The sequence below is a fragment of the Sinohyriopsis cumingii genome, chromosome 10 (genome assembly GCF_028554795.1).
Source record: "Sinohyriopsis cumingii isolate HCF-2022 chromosome 10, ASM2855479v2, whole genome shotgun sequence".
Taxonomy (NCBI): Eukaryota; Metazoa; Mollusca; class Bivalvia; order Unionida; family Unionidae; genus Sinohyriopsis; species Sinohyriopsis cumingii.
In genome coordinates, this window is record NC_142970.1 from 56,212,447 (window position 1) to 56,229,471 (window position 17,025).

The 17,025-nt window shown below is 42.8% G+C and overlaps 1 protein-coding gene across 1 annotated transcript in view; it reads right to left on the minus strand.

Annotated features, from left to right (window-relative positions):
• Positions 1 to 340: 340 nt before the first annotated feature.
• Positions 341 to 17,025, minus strand: part of LOC149790189 (uncharacterized) — a 43,004-nt gene continuing 26,319 nt past the window's right edge. Inside the window, exons 12-14 of the mRNA XM_089973179.1 lie at positions 2,631 to 2,735; positions 1,767 to 1,886; positions 341 to 765 (exon numbers count right to left, since the gene is read on the minus strand). Coding sequence (XP_089829305.1) covers positions 607 to 765; positions 1,767 to 1,886; positions 2,631 to 2,735 — 384 coding nt within the window. The 3' untranslated portion in view covers positions 341 to 606. The remainder of the gene's footprint in view (positions 766 to 1,766; positions 1,887 to 2,630; positions 2,736 to 17,025) is intronic.

Consider the following 17,025-nt stretch of genomic DNA (forward strand, 5'->3'; position numbering starts at 1 on the left):
CAGTGCAGAATTTAAAACATAGGTTGGCCCTGGCAAAAGGATTTACAGTGTAGATCTTAAAACATATATGTTACAGCAGCATATTTGTTATGTCTGACCAAATTATCATCATGCAGCAATCATAGAAATCCCTGTTGCAACGTTTGGTATAGGAGTGGGGGAGAACGGTTGTTTATAATAATGTAGTTTCAAATTAGACAAAATCTGTAAATAAAAAAGTGAAGGCATTATTGATGGTAAGCCCTCGAACATGATCTAGTTTAATTTTCCCTTCATTAATTTTCTTACTCACTCATTCAAACCTTTTCGTCCGGTGCTTTTCGGAATAAGAAAGCGTGAAAACTGTTTATTTTTATTTTTCAGGACGTAGAGGTGGTACGTAATCGTCATTTGAGCACTATGACATTCATCGCTACTTAAAACTGAAATATTTACAAGTGATTGCGTACTTGTCTTCAGAAACTGAGCCACGCCTAAACTCCGAACGTTCTAGACATTGTTTTAAAACATTTACTTCATTAATGTAAAATAGGAAAGTTTGTCCAATTTACAAACAATAACAAGCAATCCACAGATCAACAGGCAGTCTGAGAAACCATAACACTCTTAAAGTGGTATCTTCTTGTTCATCCATTGCTCCCTGTTTGAGGTTTCCTCGCCTTTGGTTCTGAGCAGGTGGGTCCATCCCTCCAGTGGGGTAAGGTTAGAGTACTTCTCATTCTCCTCCTCCTTATCCTCTGCAATACCTTCATTTGGGATGTTAATCTAATAACAAATAAAAACTTATGTTGAAAAGCTCGTTGCCATCTTGGAAAACGTAGCACACCTGGTCAGTTTCGCAAAAACAAAAAATTTAAATTGCTGTACGTGTATCACTTAAACCTGGGGCTTCATGACGATCAATATGCTTGTGTTCGCTCTTTGTATATAGTAAAATCACTTCTAATTTGTAGCTAATGAATACTAAGAACGTCAGACTCCTGCAATATATTTGAATAAGAGATATCAATAGTTGAGACTAGAATACTCAATACACATTCTGTTTTAAATGTATAAAATGTAAATATTCGTCTATTTATATCATCTAAAAGACGAACGCACAACTCCGCACCCATTTAATTTAGGATACCTAATATAGTTTCGTGACACACACACACACTGACACGCACACACACTGACTGACTGACATGCACGCGCACAAACTAACTGACACACACACACACACTGACTGACTGACGCACACACTCTCTGACTGACGGACATACACACACTGACTGACTGACGCACAAACACACACACTGACTGACACACATATGCATTCACTAACTGACTGACTTGCGCACACACACACGCACACACACACACTGACTGACATGCACACACACACACACACTGACACACACAAACACACACTGACACACACACACACTGACTGACGCATACACAAACTGACTGATACGTACACACACACTGACTGACTGATACGCACACACACACACTGACTGACTGATACGCACACACACACACACACTGACTGACACAGACACACACTGACTGACTGACACACTCACACACACACACACACACGGACAGACTGACTGACACATACTGCGTTGTGTTGCCAATATTGACTGCAAGAGGCCTTGCATAAGGCAGTGATTGACGATACTTCAAGATTTACAGAACCAAATAATTAATGACTATCTTTCAGTGTATATTATACGGTAAACACTGAAGTTAAAGAAAGGAGTAAAATCCATGCTTACACTGCTGTTGGATGTTGAGCCACTCTTGAGTCGCCTCTGTTCCCTTATGGGGCGGAGTCTCTTGGGTTTACCCAGTCTTTCACGGAGACGTTTTAGAGCAATCGCCAGGCTTTCACTACTCTTCAGCCGTTACGTAGTGTTGAAATAAATGCACACATTCGTCGTGAAAATGATTATCATTGATAAGTGAATATGAAAGTGTGACACTACTGTATTTAGTTGCAGATACTAAGCTTGATTAGGAAAGAAAGGTTAATGACCTGATGAGAACTAAAACACCTTTCGAGCAATACACGTGTTTGAATTACTGCATGTTTTGTTTTAAAAGATTAAGTCAATATCATTGTACAAGATATCGCACAATCTGAACCATACTTGACATTCGGCATTGAAACAATGATCATTATTCTGTTAATGTTTCGTTGGTCCACTTGCAAAATATTAAAATCGACATGATCATTTGTACCTTCATGCAATAAAGATGTTTCTAGAAAAGAACGCATAACCATTGTTTGAATCTTGCATTCAAATTTTTAATAAACGTACAAATATCAAATATCATTGCTGACTTTGATAGGAATAGGTACTAAATAAAGTAATCACTGACCATGTAGTTTTCTAGATTCATCACTTTTTATGTGTTAAAATCAACAGAAGGCATCTCCTAAATATATGGTTCTTATCTACATAATATTTTGTAAGAATTAAATCTATTGCAAGTAAGTTGTGTATGCATATGCATTTTATAAATGTTAAATATCGTAAGTTTTTATTTTTGTACGCAAATGCAACTATAACCTCCCCCCCCCCCCAATATTTGCAGTTCTTTTGCGTAGCTACATTATGTAATACTGAGCTGCTTACCGCTTCAGACCTCCCACTGTCGTCTCGTATTTGACGGGACTTATGCCTGGGCCTCCGTTTTATCTTCGTCTGCTTCACTACCACTATACTTTCATCTTGTTCTCGCTGGAGCAAAAAGATATATAGCGATTTAGTTGATGGAAGGTCTCCCACGAAAGCTCATTTCAAAGTCACGAGGAGCAAAAAGATTGAAATTATAACAAACTGTGTTGAAATGTGCACAAATGCAAGAGTCTGTTATGACATGACGAAAAATACTGATTGTATTTGTCCAAAACTGCAGGAAGGTGTATAATAATTACTCTGAAATACATTTGGATGTCTCGGTCTTTACGCCTTCCCTTTGCAGGAGGCCATGTAGTCTTTTGCGACTTCATGCCGTGTCATTACACTTGCTCTATATGACACAAATTATCCTATGAGTATATTAATGTAAATAATCTTGTGCTAAAATCAGGGGCAAAACGCTTAACACTCGTAAATTTGTGTAATCCTTCAATTCGATAATTTGTAAATTTTTCTGATTCATTTCTTTCGATGACTGTTTTACATTTTTATTCAATATAAAATGATGACTATAATACAGAGTAAATCATTAATTTTAAATGTTTCATCTATATTTACGAAAGATGGCTATTAAAAATATGTTATTTAGTGACACTTATGTCAAGCATTACGACTATGCTGTTAAAATGTTAGCAATCTCTGAATGATGTACACCAATGTAGAGTTTTACTTTTTGCTAGCCGACAAAGCTTCCAAATTCCCATCAGTGGCGATTAGTTAGTGTGTTCCAAATTATTTGTATATGTTTAAGGTTCACGTACACCTCAAACTATGTAATATATGGGGAGACTTAGTCCAGTTATAATTATAATGGTCACTCATGCTCTAGAGTATTGTTTGGATTTGGGTCCAATTACATGGACACATGGACGCTGATGGTCACTCATGCTCTAGAGTATTATTTTTTTTTTGGTGTGTGTTTTCCGCCATTTTGCTTTTCTCTGTTGCTTTGGTGTTATGCTCGTACACTGAGTAATAGAGTGGCGTTATCGTCAGTACATCTAGTTCAATGAATCAAAAGAAGTAAATGGGGATACCCTAGCCTCAATGGGAATTAGCATTACAGAGACCCCTGGGACACTCTAGCCTCAATGGAAATTTAACATGGAGAAAAATCGTGGGCCACTCTAGCCTCAAGGGGAATTTAACATGGGAAATAGTCTTGGGCTACTCTAGCCTCAAGGGGAATTGAACATGGAGAAAAACCCTGGGCCACTCTAGCCTCAAGGGGAATTGAACATGGGATTTTTTTTTTGATTTTTTTTTAAATTTAAATTTAAATTTAAATTTCAAAAAGGGGTAGGCAATTGAATAAAGTCATTCTCTTTTCGAGAAATATGGCTGGCCCTGAAAAGGGCCTTTGGTTTTTCTTCTTCTTCTGCTTCTAATTTCTTCTTTTTCTCAACCAACTTCTTATTTTCTCTCCTACACTCTTTCTCTTCTTTTCTTTCTTTTTTTTTTCTCCTCCTCTTCTTTCTTCTTCTCTTCCTCCTCTTCTTTCTTCCCCTTCTCATTTTCTTCTTCTTTTTCAATTTTTTCGTTCCATTTGCTTATTCTTATTCTTTCCTCTTCATCCTCCTTCTCCTCCTTTATCTCTTTCATTACACCACTTATCTTATCCTTTACCTTTCTTAAGTTATTAATTTCCATCTTTACACGATGGGGACTATATGAATAGTGGTCTTCAACGAGTCTTATTAACATCTGCTCCATCATTCCTAAATTGTCCAAAACGTCTTGCAATGTTTGCATTTTGTCAATTTGGTTAGAAGTCATCTTTGTAGAATGGTTTGAACGACGAATACTGTGGGTTCTTATAGTGAAAGTGCGTACGTGATGGAAAACATCCCCCTAAAACATAAAATTGATATTACCTAGATCATGACCTAACATCGTGCGGACGTGAAAGAAAACATCCCCTACTTTTCTCATTTCATATAATATACTATCCACATAAGTGAAGCAACAATAAACAAACCCCAAATCTACTATTTACACACGCAAATCATTAAAACAGAATCCATAATCTACTATCCACACAATCGTACGTGAGCGGTTACAAAACCCAAACTATACTCTCCACATACGCTAAGAAACAATAAACAAAATCCATAATCTACTATCCACACAATCGTACGTGAGCGTTTACAAAACCCAAACTATACTCTCCACATACGCTAAGAAACAATAAACAAAATCCATAATCTACTATCCACACAATCGTACGTGAGCGGTTACAAAACCCAAACTATACTCTCCACATACGCTAAGAAACAATAAACAAAATCCATAATCTACTATCCACACAATCGTACGTGAGCGGTTACAAAACCCAAACTATACTCTTCACATACGCTAAGAAACAATAAAGAAACCCATAATCTACCATTCACACAAACTTACGTGAGCAGTTACAAACACAAACACATACCCTCGCACTATGAAAAAAGAGTTAGTGTTTATAATCACACTACTCTACCTACACACACACACACACACACACACACACACACACACACACACACACAAACACATAGGCAAATCGATAGTTATTTCTTTTCTAGAGTATTGGGTAGCCCTGAAAAGGGCTGTTTTTTTTTTGTTTGCTATGGCAATCTTTCAGTTTCTAAGAATGCGATGTCCTCTGAGGATAGACTTTCTGGCGATAGGTCTGCTTCTTCGGAAAGAGAAGAAGAACTCTTTGGTGTCGATACGACAATCGACAAAGCCTCTGTCAGCTTCAGGTTCTTGTTGCTGCTGTTGTTGTTGTTGCTGCTGTTGCTGCTGTCTCTGAAGTCTGTACTTCTCTGTCCATTCTTCTTTTTCCCTGTTCATTTCTTCTCTGAAAAGCTCTTCTATCAGGTCTTCAGTGATTTTTAACTTTCTCACATTCTCTATTTCTTCTGGCTTCGGTATCAGACTGTGTCTGACCCTATGCAAATTCACGTAGGCTTCGTTGAGCTTAGCTAGTTTGGAACACATCTTCTTAGGAGGATGAGTCGACAATGGATGGTTAGACTGGAAACAAACCGGTTCTTAAAGTTAAAGCGCGGACGTGAAGGAAAACATCCCCCACACGGTTTTCGAGTCGCAATGTACAGTGAGTGTCATGAGAGGGATAGTAAGAAGTCAAAGAGCATCAATCCAACATTCTTATAGCTAAACAAAAGACAAAGGCATTTTTTTCAAAACACAACATTTTTATTCAAAAATCACTTAACACTAACCAACAACAACTCTAACATTTTTAACAATAATCCAACACTATAACATCAAACAATTTTTTCAAATCACCAGCATTTTTTTCTCAATTCACAATCTACTTTAAACAGGGCTGACAACGTTGTGAATGAAATTGTGATTTCCACTGTTGGAAATCATTAGGCCATTGATGGACACTACGTTTCCTAGCTTGAGACAAAAGATAAGCATAATGGTCACAAAACCATCAATCTACTTTCACATCATTTCTTGAAGAAGAACGAGGATCAAAATGAGTCACTAAATGTTCTAAGGAATAGCCCAGGCTTCGATGATGCAGAAAATACACGCAATATTGTCCACACACCAAGGAATCTGTGCCTTGTAATTTCACATTATTGAATCGGGTGGTCTGAGCATTTCTTCTCATAAAGTCGATGATATCGTCTTCCAAAGGGGGCAATCCGTACGAATCGAAATATTCCACACATCCTTCTTGAGGAAAGTAGACGGCTACCCAGTGGGTTCCTGGGAGATGACTGTCGTCCGTGTTGATCACGTAAGCTTGATGGTCTTGAGGTTTGCGATGAGGGAGTTCATCTTTAGCACAGACGACAGGATTCCAAGAAGCCGTATACGAACTGTGGTTCAAAAGGTAATAAAGTTCCCAGGTATCCATTGATTAGTGTGTGTTTTTTTTTCTTCTTCTTCTTCACAGGTAATAATAAGTCGTCAATTCGATCCTGACTTTTTGCTTGAAAATGTCTGACGAATAAACGGTTATTCGTTCTGTTTCCTTACTCTGATTCAGGAGAGCTTCGATACGATGGATCTCTTGAGTGGTTAATGGTGGACAAGAATGTTTACGCAAGTCTTTATACCACTGATGCAACACGTCTTTGTTCGAGATGAGACTCCAAGCTTCGTCCAGATACTCGTCCAATTTTTCTTCTTGACTCAACATCAGGCATTTATCGTGTTGAATTTGACTGGGATGATCGTTTTGACATCCATAGCAATTTTTCTTGATCAATTCCGTCATTTTGTCGACCAAGTGTTTGGCAAAACAGGAGACTAAATGGGCGTCTTGTTCTGGCCATCTTGACTTCATCATGATCACTTCTTCTTTTTCCACGGTCTCCTCACATTTCATGTCCAAAGTTTCTCCACTAGGTAAAGAGGGATAACAGTCTTCCATGGTTTCTAGTAATCTAGGATGACTTCTCTCAAACTGTTGATTTCTATCGTATTATCGAATTCTGCATACAGGATGACGTTCACCGTTTCATCAGGGTCTCGGTCTTGAAACTGAATTTCCACACGAATATGGCCGGATTTTATAGGGTGGAAATGTCCCTCGTCGCTGCCTTGGTCTGGAGTGAAATCGAAAGCCCACAAAGCATAGCCTCCTGCATAATCTTCGTACGTAATGCCGTGACTTCCACACGGCGTACGTAGAGTCTGGCTTCTAGGATTTTGGTTTTGTAACCGTCACTATCAGCCATCAAATGGAAAGCGGCACTGCTACGATTCAGTCTCAGGCGGACATCCACCCCGTTCAGCAAATACTTTTCTTGCAACCACATGTCCAAATGCAAACGATCCATCAGTTCTAAACTTGTGTCGACTCCCGTGATTCTCTTTCTTCGTTCTACAAATCCATCATTGTTGTCTTTCTTTTCATCAGTTTCCAATATTTCAAACTTGGTAGGTTCGTCAGCTTCCCATACCACACAGGCATTGAGATGAGTGTTCTTGGCATCTATTCCGTACGTCAAGAGATTTTCCAGGTAGGCACGATAAGGGAAAGTATCCATGCTGCTACTGACCAGTTTGTTATTCAAGTACAAGTCCACTCCACTGAAAAAGGAATGCATGAAATTGTTGACGGGAGCTACTGCTTCATCGTCTATAGGACCTCCAGTCTTATCTAGAATTTTGACTTTCAGGTACAAGTAACTGCTATTCAGATCGATGTAATCTTCGGGCTGTCCTTTGATTTCAAACTCGATGGGAGCGGAATCGGTCAGTGAGGAGACGGGGTGAAATTCCACCCATTGGGATTCTTACATCGTCATCATCGTGGGGGGCATGGCAAACAGGTCCAGTTCCGTCTTGGAACAAGCGCAAGATTCTCGGTGCATTATTTTTTTGTCTCTTTTCTCAATAATCGAAAACGTCTAAGTCTCGAACGGTTCTTCTTTTCTTGGCCTTTCTCGCTTGAAGTCTGGTGAAAGGGTGTTTTCTTCGTCGTCTCTTTCTGCCTTGTCCTTGCTGAATGCCTGACTCGGTAGCGTGCAGGGCATTTATAGGTGTCTCTCGTTGGCCTAAAATGTCTTTGCCCGTTTGCAGCAAGATATTTTTGCCTGCCCTCATGAAGGCTTCTTTAGGGTTTTGTTTGTCGATGATGACATTTTGGAGAAATTCTTTGCCTTGCGTCAGTGCCGCATCTTTCAAGGCGTGCAATCCGCGTGTCACCATCGGTTTCAACACTGAGGCCACCGAACGAAAGGCCGATTTTAACATGTCTCCTAAGCCGTGTCCTCGCTGTCGAGCAACCCCTCGGTACACTGGATACATGACTTACTTACGAGTCGTGAGAGAACCGTTTTCGAAAATGGAGTTTCACCGTGACTTTTCCTTTGGTGAATGAAATATTTTGTCCCAGATCTCCTTTTATAGCAATGTTGACCGTGTCCAAATACGACTTGCTGACAGGCAAATAGTGAGGATGGACAAATTCGCGGTGGACGTGGTAAGTGTTTCCACCTTCCTCGTCAGCGCCCGTGGCAGAATCTACTTTGAAAGGAATGACACGCAGTAACGGTACGGAGGTGTGTCCCACCACGTTGTACTCCACCACATCGGAATACACGAACATCAAATTCAGTCCTTGGTTCAGTTCTACCGGGGTACGAAATAACTTGCTAAAAGACTCGTTGTCGTAAACGATGGGTAATTCGTTTTTCTTGAACATGGCCTTTCTCATGTCCATGTCTCCGCCCAACATGTCAAACAATTCAGGACAAAATAAAATGGACAGGATTTTACTTCGTTCAAATTTCATCAAGAAGCGACGAGCTGCTTTGTGGTACTCCATGGTGACACTTTTGTTGACATGCTCCAAAGCTTTCAGAAACACGACATTAAACCTGGAGGCTATGGTGCTGACCAAATGTTGACCACTAAAATAATAGCCTGGGGGAATGAACAAGTGATAGGTGGTGTACTTTTGATTTTGTGTACGGGTTTTCTTGTCATATTTGACATTGCTATCCATCCACTGTTGCATTTGCTCGTCATGAACTTCCACATCAAAAAAATTTTGATTGGGAAAGACATTGAGGACTTGGGTCCGGTGAATCATTTCTACTAAAGCCACTTCCCAATGGGCTTCGTGATCTAACAGGATGGCCTGAGGTAATTTGGCCGTGTAACAGCACAACGTGTTCTTGGGAAACACCTCCATGGAACTGTCACTGGGTAAAGTTAAGTAAAATTGGTTTTGGTGACTCATAATTCCAGAGTTCTGTGGCTGTCCGAGGGGTTACTGGACGTCAAAGGTGTGTCTCCGTCTAAAATGGGGTTCTGGTTGTGGTTGAAGTGGTGACTGGCACTGGCACTGGACACAAGGTTCCCGGGGTTCCCGTTCGAGGTGAATTTCAGGGAGGGATTAGGAAGCAGGTAACCGATGCAACTGCTCAATAAAATGGTCCACAATTGTTTGTCTCCTTGTTGCAAACTCAAATTGGCGATGGCTGCCCCGATGACACAATACACCACGAAGATTTGGCAGAAAAAGACGATTTGCGTTTTAGGCATACGTTCTCCACACCACACCCACAAGGGTTGTTTTTGTAAATCTTGCACAGAAGAACTAGGTGAAGGAGGAGTGGTCGACGTAGCTGCGTCTGCTGTGTGAAAGGGCATGATGGTCACTTCTTTTTATAGTCGATGACTTGCGAAGCGTCGATCCAAGAATCAAACCTGGGTGGATATCCTTTCCAACGTACTTTGACTTCTTTGACACGTCGTTTGCCCACTTTACGGGTTCTGCGTTCGAGAATGCTTTCGATGTCGTACACGTCGTCTTCTTTTTTGGTGACACGTTGTAACTCGGGCAAATAAAACGTTCCTTTGAGCACTTCTCCGTTCATGTCTTCCAATTTATAGACGGCAGGATGACGGCCATGCACTCGTCCAGTGACGCGAAACAATTCGGTCGTCCAGTTAGGTAAGTAACCTTTGTCGAAAGTGCGTTTGGTTTTGCCAATGCGCACCCAATCTCCTACGGCCAACACTCCACTTTTCTTGGGGACAGCCCTCGTCGGGGACGTACCAAACAGACGCTCAAACACCAACACTTCGTTGTTGGGAGTCACGTCTTGCGGGGCACGTCCGATGCTTCGATGGTAAGATTGGTTGTACGCTTGCACCAGGTGCGGTAAGATGTCGATGTACTTCAGAGTGTGGTGATGCGTAAAATATTTCCACATGCGTTCTTTCAAAGTGCGTTGAAAACGTTCCACGATGCTGGCTTTGGTTTCGGGATTCTCGGTGGTAAAAAAATGAATGTCACGTTTCTTTAATTCTTTTTGGAAAGCTTGGTTCAGAAATTCGGTGCCTTTGTCCGTTTGCCATCGAAGAGGGTGACGACCGCTTTGTTTCAACACCCGTTGCAGGGCTCGCACTAACTCGCTGCTCGATTTGGAAGTCAAGGGCACGACCCAGGCAAATTTGGAAAAGACGTCGATGACACAAAACAAATATTTATAGCCACGATTGTAGCTGGCCAAATGAGAGACATCGGCTAAATCGGCTTGCCATTGATGATCGATGCCTTCCACTCGGGTGCGACTTCTGGCAAGCTTGCGTCGAATGGGTTTGTGTAAAGTGTAGGTAGCTTGTTCTTGTAACCATCGTTGCACTTGAGGTAAACGGAGACTTTTCAGTCGCGTTTTGGCAGCACGATACAATTTTTGAACTCCTGCGTAACCTGCAGGATGGGAGGGATCGTAGTAAATGCTGGCTAAAAATTTTTCCATTTTTTTGTGTTGGTTGGTGTGTTAATAAGACACCCACTCTTGGAGGATGCTACTCTTTTTCTCTTGGGGTACTTTCTTGGATTGCAATGCTTTGCGTGTGCGGCCGGCAATAGGTGTTGAAGAGGAGGATGTCTGAGCGGGGGATATCGGTTCTTGTTTCACTTCTGTCTTCACTTTCTTTTTCTCTTGTGATGAAGAAGGGGTGGCCATCATCTTTTTAATCCATCCAATTCTGGAGGTAGGTGGTGTTGTTAACTTGCGTACTTTTTCTGGTGGAGTTTGAAACCCTTCTTCTTCTTCTCCTTTTTCTGTCTTGGTCACTGGTACTGGTGGTACTGGTACTGGTACTGGTACTGGTGATGGTGCTGGACTTTTTATCAAGGTCTTAAAATCTTTTAGAGTGGGTAGAGCTGTTTCGTCTAAAGCTTTCTGGTGAAAGAGTTGCAGTCGTTGCAAGAGTTGACCGTACTTTTGCGATTTTTCTGTTTCGGACAAATCTTGGCGATCCATCAAGGACTGCAATTCGTGTTGTAACTGGGACATTTCGCTCAAATTGGGATTGGGAGGTAAATGCGGGGTGCGTTGTTCTTGCCACCGATGGTATTCCATCCATCGTTTGTAAGGCACTAAAGCTAGTTTTCGTCCTTCCATGGGGTTGTCAGGGGTCGATTCTGAGATCTTGGGACTTCCGAAGGCCTTTTTATCTTGCTCCCACTAGTCCTCCCAACATGGTTCCCAAGACTCCTTTCAGTATGGAGACTAACAAGAGAGGCAAGATGCCTCCACGTTGGACCAACATCTTCTTTTTTTGACGAATGGGAATTTTCTTTTGAACCATTTGGCGAAGAACGTGACGATGTTTGCCTAAGCATTGTTTCTGGTGTTTGGACAAAGGGATCGTGCCTTTCAAAACGTTCAAACAACATTCGCACACGGTATCGATGACCTCTTTGGAGGCCGTTTGAATGAGTTTTTTTCGTAGGGGTGGAGAAGCTTTGGACAGGACAGATAACATGTCCCCATGTTTGGCTAAACGTGGTGGCAGTCCTTTCCTTTTCTTTCCTTGGGGTTTTCTGGAGGGTGACTTCTTTGAATCTTCAGTAGCACCAAAAAAACACTGATACCCTACTCGGTCACAGGCCTTTTTTATACTGGAACGCGCCGCCACTGATTGTCTTGACGTCGTATCAGTTTGAAGACAGGCATGACACGTCGTGCAGGGGTACGTAACGGACTAAATCGAGCCAGTTCTTGCTTGGACAAATCCAGTAAACTTTGTAACATGCCCGATCTTTCATGGACTTTGATTTTGGGAGAAGGTACTTTGTGAGCAGCAGCCACTGCCACTAAATTGGAGGGTCCTGCCACTGGGGAAGTTCTTTTGGAGGTCATCAACGGAGAAGTTCTTGGTGTGATCAACGTCTCCAAGTACTCTTCAGTTCCTGGTGTCATTAACGGAGAAGTGGACAAACGTGAGGATGACGGAGACGCAGTCACTGCCGTGGCAGATCGTGGTTTGCGAGTGTAAGGTTGCGTCCTGGCCGAAGTGCCTCTCTTGCGACTAGTTTTCATCTGTGGACTTTTCTTTTTCTGGGGACTTTTTTTCTGTTTCTTTTTCTGGGGGCTTCTTTTCTTTTTCCGGGGTGGTGGTGGTGTCTGGTAAGAGGAGGGTCCTGCCACTGGAGAAGTTCTCCTTGGGGACCTGGTCTTTTTCTTCTTGGGGCTTCGTTGGACTTTTGTCTTGGGTATAACTTTGGGGGCATTAGGATCCCATCTTAAGAGTGAGCGAATGATGACCCCTCCTAGAGTACCGCTCCCTCCAGGTTTCAAAATGATTTGTTTTTTGGTTTGAGTGTTGATGCGGGGATCGGCCATTTGGACCAAAGCGACTTTGTTTCGATCGAAAAAGCGTTTGGTTTGATGAGGAATCTGAATGATTCCTTGGAGTAATTGACGTGCCGTCACCGTGAACCATTGTAAGACTTCTTTGAGACTAGCTTCTAAGACACGAGCTCGTGTTTGTGGATTTTTTTCTCGACTGATGCCATACAAGGCACGAATCAATTTGACGGGAAGATGCGACTGAAGGGACGTCATGTTCACACTGTGTGAGACAGACGAAAAAGGGTTTGAGGTTTTTATAGATTTTTTGATGGGGAGTGAAATGAAGTCGAGGACGGAGACGTGTACAGGACAGGCCCTCCGTCTTGGCACCAGTGGTGAAACAAGTGGGTACGAAATCGCAAATCCTCGGGGGTCGTAGGTTTCAAATCGACGAGTAAATAGGCGTGTGGCGTTTGAGTGGCATCGTCGTACGCCTGAGTCAGCCAAGGCGTTCCTAACTGTTTGGCTAAGACTTGCACTTGCGATTTATCTCGAGGGCTTTTAAACAAGACCACGTAATGCGCATTGAGACTGATGGTGCGATGGGCTTTACTTTGTTGAAACAAATTTTGGGTGATATAAACGACACTGGCATTACGGTGATGCCCTTTGCGCGTGAACCACAGTTTAATTTCTTCTTCGTCTTCTCCTAACATGTCGTCGAAAATGACCAAATGGGTTTGACGGAAGTCAGAGACGATGCCGTCGTCTTCTTTAGGAATGCCTTCCACAAACACGATGGAATCGCCTTGACTTTCTCGCAAGAGGTTGTACGCCGATTGCCACTCTTTGTAACACCACACGATCCGTTGAGGTGGCCGATCGATCAAATGATGTTTATGTTCGATCAAACGTTTGACGAATTCGGTTTTGCCTGAACCGCTAGGTCCAGCAATGAGCATGTTAAAGGGATGGCGAAGATACAAAGCCTCCCAACTGGCACGATCTAAGTGTTCGTCGATGACTTTGACAGTAGAGGAAGAGGGAGCAGAGGCAGCAGAGGTAGCCATTGTGTGAGAAATGTCACTTGTGACACGAAAAACAAACAAGACAAGAGTTTATATACTTTTTCAGAACACGTTTATTGAATGTTTTTTTTTTCAAACATGAATACGAAAGACAAAAATACATAAAAGCCAAAGGCTTAAGTACAAGGATAAAAGGCACATGATAACCATGAACGTGGAATAAAAACAAGTGTCTGCACAACATGTTTTGGGTAATGTTCTAACCAGTTCTATAGTAGGGGGTAAGGTCACACAAGTGTCCTCCCGAAAGAGTCTTTCAGGCCTGTCCACGACAGTCCCGTCCTGGGTGACGGGTTCTTCTGGCACCGTCACTAACACGGGTTGAAAAGTAACTTTTTTCCTTGATTAACTCTCGTGCATACTGGGCCACCTCTTGGGTCCAAGCCAAACCAATCTGGTTTCTTCTTCGTCAACGACATGGTAAGTTACTTCAATGAACAATGAACTATCGATCTTGCCTAGGGTTCCTTTTTATATACAGACCAATACCGACGTGACCGTACGGCAACGTAAAGTGATTGGGAAGTCGCACTCGCTTCTGGTATACAATTTGATAGACTTTTTCCAAGGGTCGACTGACGATGTGGTGAGTGGGTAAACGTACAATCTTGTTCGGTTGATAGGTGGTCACTTTAAAGTTTCCATCCTCTCCCGATTGCAAGGCTTCTTTCAATACCCCAAAGTTGACCACTCGACTGGTACGATGATTCAGAGTCAATCCTTTCACTTTGCACTGCGTGTACACTTCTCCTTGTTTGTCCCGGTATTCGTAACCGTACTTTTTGGGACCGCCACTGACGTAACTTAGAATCTTGTCGTCGGGATGCTCGTCTGTCCAGGCAACTAAACGGTCTCCTTCGATGTCAGGGTGATGTTGAATCGGGTGATGGATGTAAATGCAACTGTCCGTGTCAAAGTACAGGACGCGTTCTTCTAACAGTTCTAAAGCTTCATACAATTTTAAGCGAGCATGAGCTGTCACGTAAGCCGCAATGATGACATTTCCAAAAGGGTCGTCTTGTACAAAGTCCAGATCTTCTTCGTAATTGACCAAGATCAAATCCTCTCGAACGACGTCCACGTGTTTCATGTATTTGGTTTTGTCGTGAATCATCTGGAAGTAGCGGGAAGGTTCTGTCAAATATTCTTGGGTAAACACGGTCGTTGTGCCATTTTACCCCACAAGCAATTTAACATCACTTTGGCAAACGATCGCCTGCCTTCGTTTTTTTCGATGTGGTCTAAAGAGATGCCTTCTTGTTCGTAGTATTTCTCTTTGAATTGTATTTGGTCTTCGGGAGTGTGACACCAGGAAGGATAGCCGCTGGCTTCTTGTTTCAGTTTCATCCACGTAGTCGGCGAAAATGCCTTTCTGAGTAGGGTCACCCTTGTGGTACTTTTGTGTCTTGGGAAAGTGGCAAATTTCGTACACTTCTAACAGTTGGTATCCCATGTCCAGAGCTTTGAACAATTCCACGCTGACCCAGGTTCGCGTCAAGGCCCGTTCTTCCTGGCTGTGACGGCAAGGTTGGTCCTGGTTGCACGTTTCGGCACAAGTACGGCACAAGGGAAACATCAGTTTGCCTTGACAATGGTGAGGTAAGACGGGATGGTATAGGTTCGTGGGAGGCAAAACTTTACACTTGATCAAGCCTTCGTATTGTCGAATGTTTTTCAGGTCGATGTGTTCCGTCAGCAATTGCGGGTGCCCTACGGGAAAGCGACAATATTTGCACACGTAGAGATACAGCGAACACACGTCCAAGCATCTGATTTCTTCTCCTTTCTCTTCGTCGGCTTGGTACAGCAAACAGGTGGCATTGGTCCTTCCTCCGTACAAACTATCCCTCGGGTTCAACGGGTCCATGAACTGGTAACTTTCCACGAGGCGTTTAAACTCGGGATCGGTTTTCATACGGTGATCGTACTCGTGTTCCCACATTTCGACCACTTGGTATCCTTGCTGTTCTAACTTTAGGCGTCGCTGACAAGTGTCCTGGTACAAGTCTTCCATGGTTCGTTGCAAAAACTGATTTTTAGTGTCACGGTCAGGGTAACAGACGGGACATCCATGAAATAAGCAACCGTTAAACTCGTACACGATCTTGGGGTTTTCTAAGTCCCAGCCATCGACCGAATACGTTCCGATGGTCTTTTCGCCTCCTCCGTTGCGGGCATGCTGAATCCATTTGTCTTCCTTGTCGCACAAGTAATGTAACCAGCGTAGGGCTTTGACCGAGTATTGACGCTTGACATAGTGGGTCGTTTGAGGGCTGATGACAGCCACGGTGTTTTCAGGCATGAATCGTTGTCGGTACACTAAGGAACACGCTTTGGCAATGGTGCAAGCTTCTTTCAAAGGATCGACCCCTCCGTGTTCCATGAACAGTTCTCGAAATTTTCCACAGCAACGCCGTAAAATGTCCACGTCGGAACGACAATACTTTAGCATTTCTTCCTGAAAGTCGAAAGGGTCCGAGGCGTGAACCTGGTACCAAGCGTAGAAAGCTTCTCGTTGTTCGGTACGCATGTTGTCGGGGTCGTAATAGTGAGCCTCAGGCAAATGGGGTAGAACGGCATGTTGATTGGCTTCCGTATTGAAAAAGTGTGGAAAGTACCCTTTAGCCATTTCTGTCATTCCAAACGTTTTAGGCATTCGACTCAAAGGCATGGCCAAATAGCTCATCGAATTTTTAAACTGTACTTGTCCCACTTGCATGAAAATGATTTTAGCTCCGTTCAAAGTGACTTTAGGATGCTCGGTGCCTTGTTCCGTATAGTACCTCAAAAGAAACTGTCCATCGTATCCGGAGAAATTGTGAGCCATCACTGTGGCATGACGATGACAATCTCCGTAACGTTCGATGTCCTCTTGGCTCCACGTCTTGTCGATGGGGTCTAAGACCCATCGGGCAAAATCGGCTAACGTGTTCGGTCCCCGAAAGATTTTTTCACGCCCTCCAGGAATCTTGCTGCAGTAAGGGCAATGACTGAAGACAGGTTCTTGAATGCACTTCTCGCACGCTCGATTAAGCCACGCAGAAATTAGGAATGTGAATGCCGGTCTCTTGCATGCATTCGAAATCGAAAAAGATGAAATTGCCTTTCTTCTTGTGACCGTCCTCTTCCTCTGGTGGGGGTTGGTATTTTTGCACGTAACATTCGTGTTCC